Here is a 15,385-nt window from a genome sequence, read left to right on the forward strand (position 1 = left end):
TTTGGAAAGAAGACACCCCAAGGAAGTTGTGGAGAGGCATGTTGAGCCCATTGAATATTTTTTTTTTGTCCCAAGTGATTGAATAATGACACAAAAAAAAAAAAAAGTTTACAAAAAGTTGTCACTAAATGATATATTGCTCACACATGCCATAGTTATATGTGGAATTGCACCCCAAAATATATTCTGCTTCTCCTGAGTACGAGGATACCACATATGTGGGACTTTTTGGGAGTCTAGCTGGCTACGGCACCCCGAAAACCAATCACTGCCTTTAGGGTTTCTAAGGGTGCAAATTTTTGATTTCACTCCTCACTACCTATCACAGTTTCGAAGGCCATAAAATGCCAAAATAGCACAAAACCCCCCCCCAAATGACCCCATTTAGGAAAGTAGACATCCCAAGCTATTTACTGAGAGGCATGTTGAGTCCATGAAATATTTTATATTTTGCCACAAGTTGCAGGAATTTTACAATTTTTTTTTTTTTGCACAAAGTTGTCACTTAATGATATATTGCTCACACATGCTATGGGCATAAGTCAAATTACACCACAAAATAAATTCTGCTGCTTCTCCCGAGTACGGGGATACCACATGTGGGGGACTTTTTGGGAGCCTAGCCACGTACGGGACCCCGAAAACCAAGCACTGCCTTCCGGTAAAATGCTACCAAAAAAAACTGTTAGCGATCGCAGGGATCAGGTCTGACTCTGCGATCGCTGCAGTTATGTGTTTAGTGTTTTGTAAGTGACAGTGATCGATCGATACTGCACTTGGGTGGGCTGGGCGGAGGGGCAAAACGCAGGTGCCAGCAGGTATCTGGGCTGATCCTGCTAACAATGCGTTTTTTTGGAACCCTAAACTGCTGGGGACGCTAGTATAGATCTGATCAGATCAGATATTGATCTGTTCAGATTCTATACCACTACAGGAGGTTTATGCTTTGCACGTGGGTGTTAGCCGTACTGGCACTAACCTAGCGCTGCCTGGGGCGACACAGACCCTGACCCTAAAACCTAATTGATATCACCCGCCGGGTGATCAGGGGGTTAAACCTTTATTGGGTAATAAATGGTGGGTGCCCTGATGCTATAAAAAGCAAACTAACCAGAGTCACCCGTAACACTTATACGGTGATCAGTGGTGAAAGGGTTAACTAGGGGCAATCAGGGGGTTCAAATTTTTATTAGGTAGTATATGGGGGTCCCTGGCGCTATATAAAAACCTGACGGGGAACCTAAATAACTAACTGGCTAACCAGCGTCACCAGTGACACTTATACTGTGATCGCTGGTGAAAGGGTTAACTAGGGGCAATCAGGGGGTTAAAACCATTATTGGGTAGTATATGGGGGTACCTAGCGCTATAAAAACCTGGCGGTGAACCTGAAAAAATAACTAGCTACCTAGCGACACTAGTGACACTAATGCAGCGATCAGAAAAATGATCGCTTAGTGACACTGGCAAAAGGGGGTGAAAGGGTTAACTAGGGGCAATCAGGGGGTTAAAACCATTATTGGGTAGTATATCGGGGTATCTAGCGCTATAAAAACCTGGCGGTGAACCTAAAAAAATAACTAGCTACCTAGCGGCACTAGTGACACTAATGCAGCGATCAGAAAAACGATCGCTTAGTGACACTGCTAAAAAAGGGGGTGAAAGGGTTAACTAGGGGCAATCAGGGGGTTAAAACCATTATTGGGTAGTATGTCGGGGTACCTAGCGCTATAAAAACCTGGCGGTGAACCTAAAAAAAAAACTAGCTACCTAACGACACTAGTGACTCTAATGCAGCGATCAGAAAAATGATCGCTTAGTGACACTGGCAAAAGGGGGTGAAAGGGTTAACTCTAGGGGCAATCAGGGGGTTAAACCTTTATTGGGGGGTGGTAGGGGGCTACCCTGGACCTAACACTAACTGCCCTGACAGTTTTTACTTTTACAACTGACACTGAATGCAGTGATCAGTAAATAAATGATCACTGCAATCAGTTACACTGTGACTGGGGGTGGGAGGGGGGGGGGGGTTGTGTGCCTGTGTGTACTTACATGTCAGTGTAGTGTTGGTGCACACTTACTTTCTGTCTTCTCCTCATAGTCCGGTCAAGAAGTCCGCCCCGAGGAGAATGACATCACTTCCTCCTTCCTGTGTATACAATACACAGTGGGAGGAAGCTTCTCATTGGCCAGGAGCGATCGAGAGGGGGTGGCCAGAATCCAACGGCCATCCCCTCATCTCGGATCGCTCCTGCAGCGAACCGGACCACCGCATCCAGCGGGAGGGGGTCCGATCGGACCCCCCACCCGCTGGAAGACAGGCACGTGCTTGTGCCTGCCTGTGCCATTGTAATGACGTATAATGGCAATACGGCGGTCCTTAAGTGGTTAAAGATTATTAGTCTGAGGGTCTGTTGAGGGCCAATTTACATCCGAATTGCACAGGAATACTGTTTGCATTCCTGTGCGATTCCTTGCGCATTCTCGTATATATATTCTCGCATTACTCAGAATGCAGAAATGTCAGTGCAGCACTGGATGAAAGATGTAAGGATCTGTCAGGAGTCCAGAAACGCATTTAACTTTTATACACACACACTAATTACAAACAAACCTATCACAGGTGAGGGTGGTTACATTTAAAAGCCATTCAAACCCCTTTGTGTCAACTTGTGTGCATGTTATCAGGCCAAAATCACTAATACATTTTTGATCAGGGTCATTAGGGTAGTTTCTGTTGTCATTATGATTTAAAAAAAGAGTAAAAAGTTGATAATGGCTTCAGCCAAACACTAACCGTGAGTGAAAGAAAAGTTTTTGTGTCATCATTCATATTCTCAATCATAAATTCTGCCAGGGTATATAAAATTATGAGCACAAATGTGTATGTATATGTAATATTTAAAATAAATATATATATATATATAAAAAATTTCAGTACCTTACTCCTGCATCGCTGTTTGGTCACATGATCTTTGGCATCTACAGGGAAAGATCCTTGGGAGGGGCTTCTATTACTCTGCTAATATATGCCATTAGTCTGTGTCTGGCCAGCCTTGATTGGTGCTGTGTCAGTCAACAAACAAAAATATTTCAGAAGAGCAATTCAAATGACATTATAAATATCAAATAACTGTTTTACAGCTCCCAATATATCTATGTTGAACATCCAACATGCAGTTTTTGTGCATTAATATGGTGTAGGCAGAGTCAGAGATAATTGACACTAGATTCCATTTTGTTCCGATGGCATCAGCATCCCTGGGTTTTATGACTTTACAGGTATTACCAACTGTATTTGATATATTTAATAATTTACCGTATATACTCGAGTATAAGCCGAGATTTTCAGCCTCTTTTTTGAGGCTGAAAGTGCCCCCCTCGGCTTATACTCGAGTCATCGCCGTCTGACTGCTCGATCAGCGTATCGAGCAGACAGACGGCGGACATACTACAATTTGAAAGCCGCGCCTCCTTCTCCGCCTCCGCCTGTGATAGGCGGAACACTGAATTTCCCAGCAGCCTGTGTTCCGCCTATCACGGACATCGTCTCATCCTCGTCCGTAGTACGAGGATGAGACGATATCGGTGATAGGCGGAACACAGGCTGCTGGGAAATTCAGTGTTCCGCCTATCACAGGCGGAGGCGGAGGCGGGGCTTTTGAATTTTAGAATGGCCGCCGAGGCGATCCTGGCAAGGCACGGGACGGAGGCAAGGCAAGGCACGGCACGGCACGGGACGGGACGGAGGCAAGGCACGACACGACACGGGACGGAGGCAAGGAGGCAAGGCACGGCACGGGACGGAGGCAAGGAGGCAAGGCACGGGACGGAGGCTCGGGACACAGGTAGGCTGGACACACACACACACACACACACACACACACACACACACACACACACACACACACACACACACACACACACACACACACACACACACACGGACACACACACATGGACACACACACACAGGGATGGATGGATGGAGACACACACACACAGGGATGGATGGATGGATGGAGACACACACACACACAGGGATGGATGGATGGATGGAGACACACACACACAGGGATGGATGGATGGAGACACACACACACAGGGATGGATGGATGGATGGACACACACACACACACAGGGATGGATGGATGGATGGACACACACACACACAGGGATGGATGGATGGATGGACACACACACACACAGGGATGGACGGACACACAGGGACGGACACACACACAGGGATGGACAGGCATGTCTCACCCTCGGCTTATACACGAGTCAATAAGTTTGCCAGTTTTTTTGGGGGTAAATTGGGGGCCTCGGCTTATATTCGGGTCGGCCTATACTCGAGTATATACGGTATATTAAAACTAAGCATTTCTTGTGAGTTTCTTAGTAAATGTAATCAATCAGCATACTATATCTCACCCCCATAGTGTTTAGCAATAGGACATGGAGGAGGAAAGAGAAAGGGGTGTTGTCATTCACCACTGTGTATACGCCCACATGTGTGATTATAGTCATGTGGGCTGCACAGATAAGAAAAAGGAGGAAAAGAGGAGCTTAGAAGGCAACTGAAATATAAGCATGCTCAGTAGAGGACACCGGCTGGTCTACACAAACTGAGCCTGCAATGGGGACACAGAAAATGGGAGGGACATCTGAAGGCAGTATCAACCAGGTATATTTCACTCAACGCAAAACTAATGCTAGTGTCTTTTTGCATTTGAACACTTTATTTTACCATGTAATGAGGATTTTTGATAGTCTAGGTTTACTGAGACTTTAACCACTTGGCGCCCACACTAAGCCTATTGACGTCATGGGCTTTCAGTGGTTATATCTAAATGATGCCTGAGGCCACAGACATCATTCAGATATTGCCGTTTTCAGCCGGCGATTCCCTGCACCATAAGAATGATCATAGCGGCTGTTCCGCCGCTTGATCGTTCTTACGGGCGGCGGGAGGGGATGCCCCCCCTCCCGCCGCCCTCCGGTGCTTCTACCGACTCACCGTTTCCATCGGTGAGTCGGTCACAGGATCCGCCGGCCCCAGCAAGTAATCATAGAGATTTCCGGCGGACTAGATTGTCCCCGGAGTCTCTATGATCGTTCGGAGGCCGGGCGCGATGTTATGACGTCACGCCCTGCCTCGGTATTCAAATTAACGGCGCCGATCTGGCTAGGAAGCCAGGATCGTTTTTTCTTTTTTTTTTTATTCTTCCCAGCCTAGAGGTGAGATATGGGGTCTTATTGACCCCATATCTCACTGTAAATATGTCCGATCATGCCATATTCCTATTACAAGGGATGTTTACATTCCTTGTAAGAGGAATAAAAGTCATACGTTTTTTTTTTTTTTTAAGTGTAAAACTATAAAAAATAAAATTAACAACAATAAAAAATTAAAGCGCCCCTGTCCCCGTGAGCTCGCACACAGAAGCGAACGCACACGTAAGTCCCGCCCACATATGAAAACGGTGTTCAAACACACATGTGAGGTATCGCCGCGAACCTTAGAGCAAGAGCAATAATTCTAGCCCTAGACCTCCTCTGTAACCCAAAATATGTAACCAGTAAAAAAAATTTAAGCGTCGCCTATGGGGATTTTTAAATACCAAAGTTTGGCACCAGTCCACGAGCACGTGCAATTTTGAAGCGTGACATGTTGGGTATCTATTTACTCGGCGTATCCTCTTCTTTCACATTATGCAAAAAAATTGGGCTAACTTTACTGTTTTTTTTTTGTTTTTGTTTTTAAGCATGAAACTGTTTTTTTTTCCTGAAAAAAACGTGTTAGAAAAATTGCTGTGCAAATACCGTGCGAGATAAAAAGTTGCAACGAGCGCCATTGTATTCTCTAGGGTCTTTGCTAAAAAAACATATATAATGTTTGGGGGTTCTATGTAATTTTCTAGCAAAAAAATTAGGCATTTTACATGTAGGAGAGAAATGTCAGAATTGGCCTGGATGCGAAGTGGTTAATGTTTTGAAAACCTGTATTTATATGAACCATTTGTCATTGTATATGTACACAGGGACAGCTACTGTATATTATCTTTACAAATTAGGGCTGTGCGTCATGCTTTAATTAGCTGAGACCAGAATGTGGGTTTACCATCAAAATCAAGAAACCAGTGTCTGTTATATTTCTGCCCAGGCTGATAAGCCGTTTTCTGTTTTTGTTTACAGATGTTTGAGCAGAATCTTCAGGTAGCTGCTCAAATTAGTGAAGAATTGAAGAAAAAGGTTTTGCATCTGTGCCTCCAGCAAATGAATACATTTCTAAACAGGTATCTTGACTGATATGAATTTTATTTGCTAATGTGATACATCTAGGTTTTCTTGAAACAAACAAGACTTTAAAGAAGAGCTCCAGGTGTGGTATATTTTTATACACAGTTGTGTTCAAAAGTTTGCATACTCTGGCAGAAATCTTGACCTTTTGGCATTAAAGTGGAAGTCCAGTCAAAAATGAAACATTTTTGAAAACGTTGTCTTTCTCTTCTACACATGCATGCATACTGTTCATTCTATCCTTTTCATCCTTTTTAGACAGACATTCCTAGACTTGCCCAGCCCCACCCTCATCCCTCCTCAGATCTCCTATCTTCATAGCCTTGTTTTGGATAGCAGTTTCTCCTGGGGGGGTTAGAGGGCAGGCTTTGAAAGTATGTTCTGATTGTTAGAAACTGTAAGATTACAATGGAACAAGCGGCAGATTTTCTACAGTGTACAACCACATGGTTGTTTCTGCATGGCACTGTGTGCATGGTGTGGCACACACCCAGATGAGGGAGCTACATGTGAGTTATGAGCTATACTGTATATGTGCCATGCACCTCCCATATACCCCCCCCCCCCCCCCAGTCCTGTGTGGATGGGTCATTTTATTTACTCATTTTCTCATGAATTAGGATGTACAATACATCCTTACTGATGAGAGTACACTAGGCAGGAACCTATGATCAGCTCCTTCCATCTGGTATATGCCCACTGGCTACACAAATAGGGTCCCTTCCAGGAAGAGATGTCACTAGCTTTCAGGAACCACACCCACTGGCTGATTTTAGTCTCAGGAGGAAGTAGAATTGAAGTCATGTGATGGGACTGGATGCTGAAAAATAAAGATAGAAAAACTGGGATTTTTTTCATTTTGAGACATAAGTCTGAACTTAGCTCACATTAATAATTGCAGAGGGGAATTTAAGTGTTAAGGTGGACTTCCACTTTAATATTGAAAATATGACTGATCATGCCAAAAAGCTCTTTTATTTAAGTATAATGATCTTATGAAGCCGTTTATTATCACATAGTTGTTTGGCTCCTTTTCTCTTATATTCACCGACCGACACAGCTCCTCTCTTAGCCATTGGGTTGTTATGCCCTATTACATGGGTCTTCAAACTACGGCCCTCCAGTTGTTCAGGAACTACAATTCCCATCATGCCTAGTCATGTCTGTGAATGTCAGAGTTTTGCATAGCCTCATGGGATGTGTAGTTTCGCAACAGCTGGAGGGCCGTAGTTTGAGGATCCCTGCCCTATTACTATGAGATACTAGGCATTAGTTGTAGTACAACACTCAGAACTCTTAGTTCCACCCGTGGGGCGGTCCCTTGGGCAACAACCCTCCAGCCTGCCATGCAGCCATCAGTTTTATTTTGTCTAGTGAAGGAGAAGGACCTAGGAACTCTGCGGGCCCATAGGTCCATGCTTTTTTCTGCAGAAGCGTGACTTTTTGCGCAAGATCATTGATCCTGTGATCTACTATCAACAGCCAGCTGGGTGACAGGCTGGATACTCTTATCCTTGTAGTCTCCCCAGTCTGGTCATTGAGCGTGTGCAAGCCGCAGCTACGTGGTAGGCAGGCCACGGTGAAACCTCAGCTCCAGATGTGGTCGGTGAGCTTTTATGTTCCGGGTCATACATATGACTGGGCTACTGATGTCTGCGTCACAGTATGCCGGGCCAGCAGCCACCCTGTACTCATCAGTGAGTGGCTCTGTGATGGAATGTCTCCCAGCTCTTCAGGACTGGTAAGTACAGCTCTCCCTGCCTCGGCGGGGCTGAGCAGCTGGGTATTCCCGGGGAGGTCGATTTGGGGTCCCTCACCTCCCTCTCTTCTCTCCCTGTCCCTATGCCCCCCCCCCCCCCCGTGGGGGATGCTGCTGAGCGGTGTGTGTGTGTGTGTGTGTGTGTGCTATGCAGGGGCTCTCCGGGGGGCTCTCACCTGGGGGGGGGGGTTGTGCTGGCTAGCTGGGTCCTGTTTTTCATGCCCCTGGAAGTTTGTCTGTGAGGCCATGCTGATGTTCCGCGCACCGGTGTGTGCTCACCGCCATTGATTTCTTCCTTTACCTCATGGAGCTGTTTTCGACCATTTTAGGTATGGGCAAGGCAGCATGCTCTCCTGGGCTTCAGCGCCCATTTTTCTGGTGATTTCCTATTCAGAACACCAGCGGCCATTTTCTTGTAGCCTGAACAAGTTTTCTTTGAGTGTTCTCTAGCGGCATCATGTGCTCTTGTGCCCTCATAGCCATTTTCCCTGTGTTTTATGTCCTTGTGCTGGACGCTGGGCGGCCATTTTCTTGAAGCCTGAGCACACTTCAGATCGGTTTTAGCTCCATTTGGAGCTGCTTCCACCGACAAATACTGGGAGCCAACAGGGACTACAGGCACTACCTGCTGAATAGCGCAGCACTCCTCATGGTGGTGAGTCCAGCGGGAAAGAGCCCCTCAGCTAGCGGCAGTAAGGAGGGTGGGACTGTCACTGTCCTAAGTCCCCTTCGGGTGGCAGACACCCCATAAAGGCACCCCCAAAATCCAGGCAATTGCAACCGGTCGCCTGCGGACTGCGCAATGCCTGTGGACACCCTGATGGCGGTCCTCAATTCGTTCGTTGCCAAGATGGAGGCGGCACATTGGAAAAAGGGTGCAAAAAAGCGGCCCCTGCACTCCCTGTACTCTGGGGAGAGCTCTGACACAGACTCTGGTCCTGCTGAGGCTGGGGAACCCTGCTCTGTCTTGTCAGAGGACGCTGACCAGGACCGTTTGGACAGTGAGGATGAGTCCCCGTCCGGGTCCGTGCGCGACAAAGCACTTGTTGGAGCACTTATCACAGCTGTGCGTGATACCCTGAAGATTCAGGAGCCAGCAGATCCCTCTGCTGATGTAGCGGTCCCCTTTGGGTCCCGCTTCAGTGTCAGCAGCGGTGCTGAGGCGCCTGATTTGATTAAAATGCTGGTCTGCTGACCAGGCATCCAAAAAAGCCCTGACGGATCTTCCCTTCCTTGGCGACTGGCTCTTTGGAGCCTCTTTGGATGACATTATTAAAAATGCCACTGGTGGTAAGAGTACCCTACTCGTCCGCCCGGAGCTTCGGTTAAACTTCCCCAGCCTGACGGGACGACCACGGAAGGACAAAAACGTCCCTGGAACCGCAAGCCTGCGAACAAAAATGCTACCGCATGAAGGTTTGCCCCCACTCATGTCTTGGGTGGGGGGGTCGCCTTTGGGAGCTTGCAGTCCGGTGATCCTCTGGACTATGCGACCAATGAGTCTGTGATCTGATTTCCTCCGGCTACAAGATAGTTTCTCTCTTGGCCACCAAACAGATTCTTCTCCTCCAGCATACCCGTATCCCTGGCTCGCCGGGAGGCCCTCTTGGGTGCAGTAAGGGACCTGCTGAGTCGTGGGATGGTTGTACTGGTTCTGGAATCGGAACGTTTCCAGGGATTCTACTCAAATCTGTTTGTAGTTCCCAAGAAGGAAGGGGTATGTCCAATCGAGGACCTAAAAGCCCTCAATCACTTTGTGAAAGTGCAGAGGTTCAGAATGTAATCAGTTCGCTCAGTAGTTGCTGCACTCCATCAAGGGGACTCCCTGGCGTCTTTAGACATCCAAGGTGTGTACCTGCACATACCCATATGCCTTCGGCATCAAAAGTTTCTGCGATTTGCAGTCGGGGATGCCCACTACCAGTTTGACTCTCCCTTTTGGTCTTGCATCAGCCCCCCGAGTCTTTACCAAGGTATTGGCTCCAGTTTTGGCGTTGCTGCGGCAACGTGGGATCGCGATCGTGGGATACCTAGACAATCTCCTCCTGAGGGCATCTTCCGCCTCAGAATTAGAGGATGTGGCGATCACCATGCAGACCCTGCAAGAATTTGGGTGGCTATTGAACCTAAAGAAGTCGGTGATGGTACCGACCCAGTGTCTGGAGTACAGGGCTTGCTGCTGGACTCCAGGGAAGTGAGAGTGTTTCTCCCTTCTTACAAACTGCAGACTCTCGGATCCGCTGTAGAACTGCTGATGAACCGCAAGTGGTAGTCGCTCCGCTTCTGCATGCGAGTACTGGGGCTCATGGTAGCCTCCTTCGAGGCAATACCATATGCCTCGTTCCACACCAGAGTCCTGCAGAAGGAGATTTTGACAAAATGGGACAAATCTCAGTTGTCCCTGGATCGACAGATCCAGGTGAGCTAGTCAGTCAGAGATTCACTGATCTGGTGGCTGAGGTCCCCGGTGATTCAGTCCGGGAAGTTGTTCCTACCTCTGAAATGTACAGTGATCACAACGGACGCCAGCCTATCCAACTGGGGTGGAGTGATGGGGGTTCAGTCGGCTCAGGGCCTCTGGTCAGCGGAAGAATCCAAGTTGCCGATCAATCTGCTCGAGCTAAGAGCGATCAGGCTGTGCCTTTCCACATGGTCGATGAGACTTCAGTGGTGTCCGATCAGGATCCAGTCAGACAATACCACGGCTGTGGCATACGTCAATCACCAAAGAGGAACAAGAAGCTCAGCCGCCGCACAGGAGGTCGCTCACATACTTCGGTGGGCAGATCGACACGTACCGGTCCTGTCGGCCATTTACATCCCGGGAGTGGAGAACTGGCAGGCGGACTATCTGAGTCGCCAGATGCTGGACCCAGGAGAATGGGCGTTGCATCCGGGGGTATTTAGGCTACTGTGCCTGAGGTGGGGCACACCAGACGTGGATCTTCTGGCCTCCCGTCTCAATCGGAAGGTGCAGAGATTTGTGTCCAGGACAAGAGATCAGTGGGCAGACGCGTCAGACGCGCTGGTGGCTCCGTGGGATCGGTACCAGCTGATCTACACTTTTCTTCCACTTAGCCCTTGTACACACGGTCGGAGATTCAGACGGAATGTGTCCGATCGGACCGTTTTTTCGGATATTCCGACTGTGTGTGGTCTACATCGGACTGTTTCCGTCGGAATATCCGACAGACCAAGTTTTCCAACTTGTTGGTAAAATTTTCTGACAAAATGCTCCGATTGGACATACTCCGATCATGTGTAGAGAATTCTGATCGGACAAAGTGCCACGCATTCTCAGATCAAATTCCTACACCAAAGCTATTGGCTACTAGCGTGAACGTTGTCCCGTCGTAACGAAATAACGTCATCACGTCGGATTTTCCGACAACTTTGTCCAACCGTTTGTATGCAACAGTTTAGACGAAAACAAAATCCGACGGATTTGGTTGTCGGAATCTCCGACCGTGTGTACAAGGGCTAAAACTGTTACCACGTCTGCTTCGCAGAGTGGAATTTGAGGGGATACCAGTAATACTGATTGCCCCAGATTGGTCTCAGCGTCCTTGGTACGCAGACCTAGTGCGCTGGCTTTAACGGCATGGCTATTAAGAGCCAGGTGTTAAGGAACCGGGGTCTATCGGACTATTTTGAGGGCATGGAAATCTTCTCGGAAGATATATCATCGTACCTGGAAGGCCTACATCTCAATGTCCTTTTTCATATCCAGGATCCTGCTGTCTCTTCAGCAAGGAGTAGACCAGAAATTGGCATTGAGCACCATTAAGGGGCAAATTTTAGCCTTGGCTGTCCTTTTTTTCAGTGACCCCTGGCGTGTCACTCATTAGTGAGTAAATTTGTTCAGCGGGTTGCGACATGTAGTCCCTCCGGTGCATTCACCGTTACCCTCGTGGGATTTGAACCTTCAAAAACGGCAGATTTAAAATATCAGGGAGATTCCCTTCTTGACTTTCTTGAAAAGTGGTCTTTCTAGTGGCCATTACATCGGCCAGGAGGGTTTCGGAACTGGCGGCTTTGTCCTGCAAGTCGCCTTATCTGGTTATCTACAGGGATAAGGTGGTGTTGCGTCCGCAACTGTAATTTCTGTCGAAAGTGGTCTCGGCTTTTCATATCAATGAGGACATTGTATTACCATCTCTGTGTCCTAAGCCGAAACACCCTAAGGAGGTGGCTCTTCACGCTCTGGATGTGGTTTGTGCTCTTAAGGTGTAGGTGTCTGCCACTGCTCCCTTCCAGAAGCCAGACTCTTTGTTTGTTTCGGTAGCTGGTCCAAAGAAAGGCATGGCGGTCTCGGCCACCATTTCTAGGTGGATCAGACAGATTGTAGTGCAAGCCTACACCTTGAAGGGGCAGGTGCCCCCCTTTCCGGTCAAGGCCCGCTCCACAAGGGCAATCAGAATATAAGAGAAAATAGGATTTTTTGTACTCACCTTAAAATCCTTTTCTCTGTAATTCACAGACCGTCACAGCACCCGCCCCTACTTTTTCTCTATACGTTATACTGCTTGTTGATGTACTGATGGCTGCATGTCAGGCTAGAGGGTTGTTGCCCAAGGGACCACCCCCTGGGCAGAACTAAGAGTTCTGAGTGTTGTATTACAACTAATGCCTAGTATCTCCTAGTAATGGGGCATAACAACCCAGTGGCTAAGAGAGGGGCTGTGTTGGTTGGTGAATTAAAGAGAAAAGGATTTTACGGTGAGTACAAAAAATCCTATTTTTTAAATCCTAATGAAATCGTCCAAATGGCTCTGATCAAAAGTTTACATATCCTGGAATGTTTGGTCTTGATACAGACACAGTACAAGGTGACACACACTGGTTAAAATGGCACTTAAAGGTTACTTCCCAGGGGCCTGGCCTAGCGTGGGATGTGATCAGATGTGTTCCTGTGCTGCTTTCGGTCTCTCCTCCTACAATCCTGCACCTGTTTGTCCATGACTGCTACTTGACTCAAACTACACCTATCCTGGTGAGGAAGGTTTCCACAACCCTGGGAGTTGTTTTGGTGGATGGGAAAGCGGCCTAAGAAGCAACCTCCGGCCAAGATGAGCATCACTATACGCTCCTGCCAAAATGACCGCCACAACTCTTTGCATGGGCCAAGTGCATCGCCAGCCTCCACTCCTGATCTCTTTGGGGATGGCCAGGATGCTTTCCCGCCACCTTCCCCCGGGATTCCAGACCCCCCGGCCACGTCCTCACAGGTTGCCCTGAGTGAGGATGGCGCAGATGATGGAAAGGGACCTACGTTGTCGGAAATCCTCGCCATCGTTAAGGTAAACCACTCAGACCTTATCGGGAAGGTGGGAGGCCTAAAGCTAGACTTATTGATCATGTGGCAGGACATGCAAAAGATCCATGGCCAGGCCACTGAGACTTAGCTGCGTATCAGTGACCTGGATGACACCATTAACCCCATCCTGCCTAAACTGAATACCTATGGGGGAAGATTGCAACACTAGAGGATAAGATACATGACTGAGAGAATTGTCTCTGAAGGAATAACCTCTGTCTGGTTGGTCTCCCAGTAGGTGGAGGGGTCTGACCCTGTAGCCTTCCTAGAGAGCTTGCTCAAGCAAGAATTTGTCTGCAATCAACTCTCCCTCTTGTTTGTGATTGAGGGGACCCACCGAGTCCCCGGGTGTCCTCTCTCTGAGGGTTACCCACCCTGCATAATCTTGATTCGTCTCCTGAACTATAGGGATTTGGACTCCATCATGGGTGCTGCCTGGAAGAAAGGAAGTCTCCGGATCAATAATGCTGCAGTGTCCCTGTTTCCCGATTACTCTGCAACAGTTTGCAATAAAAGAACCAGTTATCAGCGTGTCCAGCAGAAGCTCTGGGAGCATGATATCCGGTACTCCATGCTATTCCCTGCTACCCTCGAGGTTACTCATCAAGAGAAGGTTCACTTCCAGTCCCCCCAAAATGCCTTATCCTGGTGGGAATTACTACCTCAACCCATTCAGCCACCTGCCTGATGGATGTCTGCCCGTTAAGTTTTGCCTTTTTTTTTCTTTTCTTCTCCTTACTGTGGGATATGTTAAGCCAAATTGTGGTCAACCATACATCTCTCCTGTGGGAAAGTCACGGGCCTTCAACTACTGAGTTGGCCTGAGCTGCCGTGGGGTGAACTATCTGCCCCATTTTTGTTGCGCGCTGAATTTTTTTTTCTGTTCCTTCCATTTTCTGTTAATGGCCCCGCACCCTATGCATGGTTCAAGTTTAGGGTATAAGCCCACTCCCTTTTTTAGGAGCTGGGCATGGGGTTATGCTACCCTTACTAGGCAATGTTATTGTACATAGTTTTGCTGTTGTATGCATGATGTATGTGTGGATGAATGAATGTGCGCCACGAGACCCTCTGACTGCACTGTAACTGTGACCGGTGTTGGGGCTGCTCATATTTGCTCTCCCCTGCCCCCTTCTCTCCTGCCCTATGGGTTTTAATGTCTTCCGCATGCCCACAGTAAATCTTTGTTCATGGAATGTTCATGAACTTAATTTCAAATTTAAGAGCCTCTGCTTTTGAAGCACTGAAACAGCATAAACCACATATCCTGTTCCTCCAGGAAACGCATCTCATGCGCGTCAAGATTGGGTGGCTCATAACTACCATTCCACTTTTTCTAATTATGCTCGTGAGGGGTTGCGATCGTAATCCGTAAAGGTTTACTGTTCTCTTGTCATCAGGTTATCGTGGACCCTAAAGGGCAGTTTGTTATTTTACATGTGACTATACATGGGATTTCTCTCCTGTCAGTCACGGTCTACCTCCCTCCTCTGGTCATGGCTGCAGTGTTTACTGACCTAAGCGTGCATTTTGCCTCATTGCCCAACTGTCCTATGGTCATTGTTGGGGATTTTAATTCTGTGATGCTGCCTGCATTAGATAGGTTGAAACATCCCAACCACGACACTACCTGCCTGGAGTTTGCATGTTCTCCCTGTGCCTGCGTGGGTTTCCTCCGGGTACTCTGGTTTCCTCCCACAATCCAAAGACATGCAGGTAGGTAAATTGGCTTCTGTTCAAAATTGGCCCTAGGATATGAATGGGGACCTTGGATTGTGGGCTCCTTGAGGGTAGGGACCAACATGAGTGTGCAATGTACAGGGATGAGGACAATTGTAGACACTCACTCAGGTTGAACTGGATGGACTGGTGTCTTTATTCAACCTAACTATGAAACTATGATCTACAATCTGAATCTAAACTGTTGCGTATGTTGTGTGATACCTGTGGATATGTGGATCTTTGGCGCTGGAAGTTTCTTAATGACAGGGTTTTCTCCTGCCAGT

General features: G+C 47.7%; 1 protein-coding gene across 2 annotated transcripts in view; it reads left to right on the forward strand.

Moving 5' to 3' along the window:
- Positions 1–15,385, forward strand: part of EXOC3 (exocyst complex component 3) — a 344,012-nt gene that overhangs the window by 173,082 nt on the left and 155,545 nt on the right. For both annotated transcript variants that reach the window (XM_077491872.1, XM_077491873.1), the window contains one exon: positions 6,199–6,299. In XM_077491872.1, coding sequence (XP_077347998.1) covers positions 6,199–6,299 — 101 coding nt within the window. The remainder of the gene's footprint in view (positions 1–6,198; positions 6,300–15,385) is intronic.

This window comes from Lithobates pipiens, unplaced genomic scaffold, assembly GCF_037356315.1.
Source record: "Lithobates pipiens isolate NorthernLeopardFrog02 unplaced genomic scaffold, aLitPip1_a1.2 Scaffold_19, whole genome shotgun sequence".
NCBI lineage: Eukaryota > Metazoa > Chordata > Amphibia > Anura > Ranidae > Lithobates > Lithobates pipiens.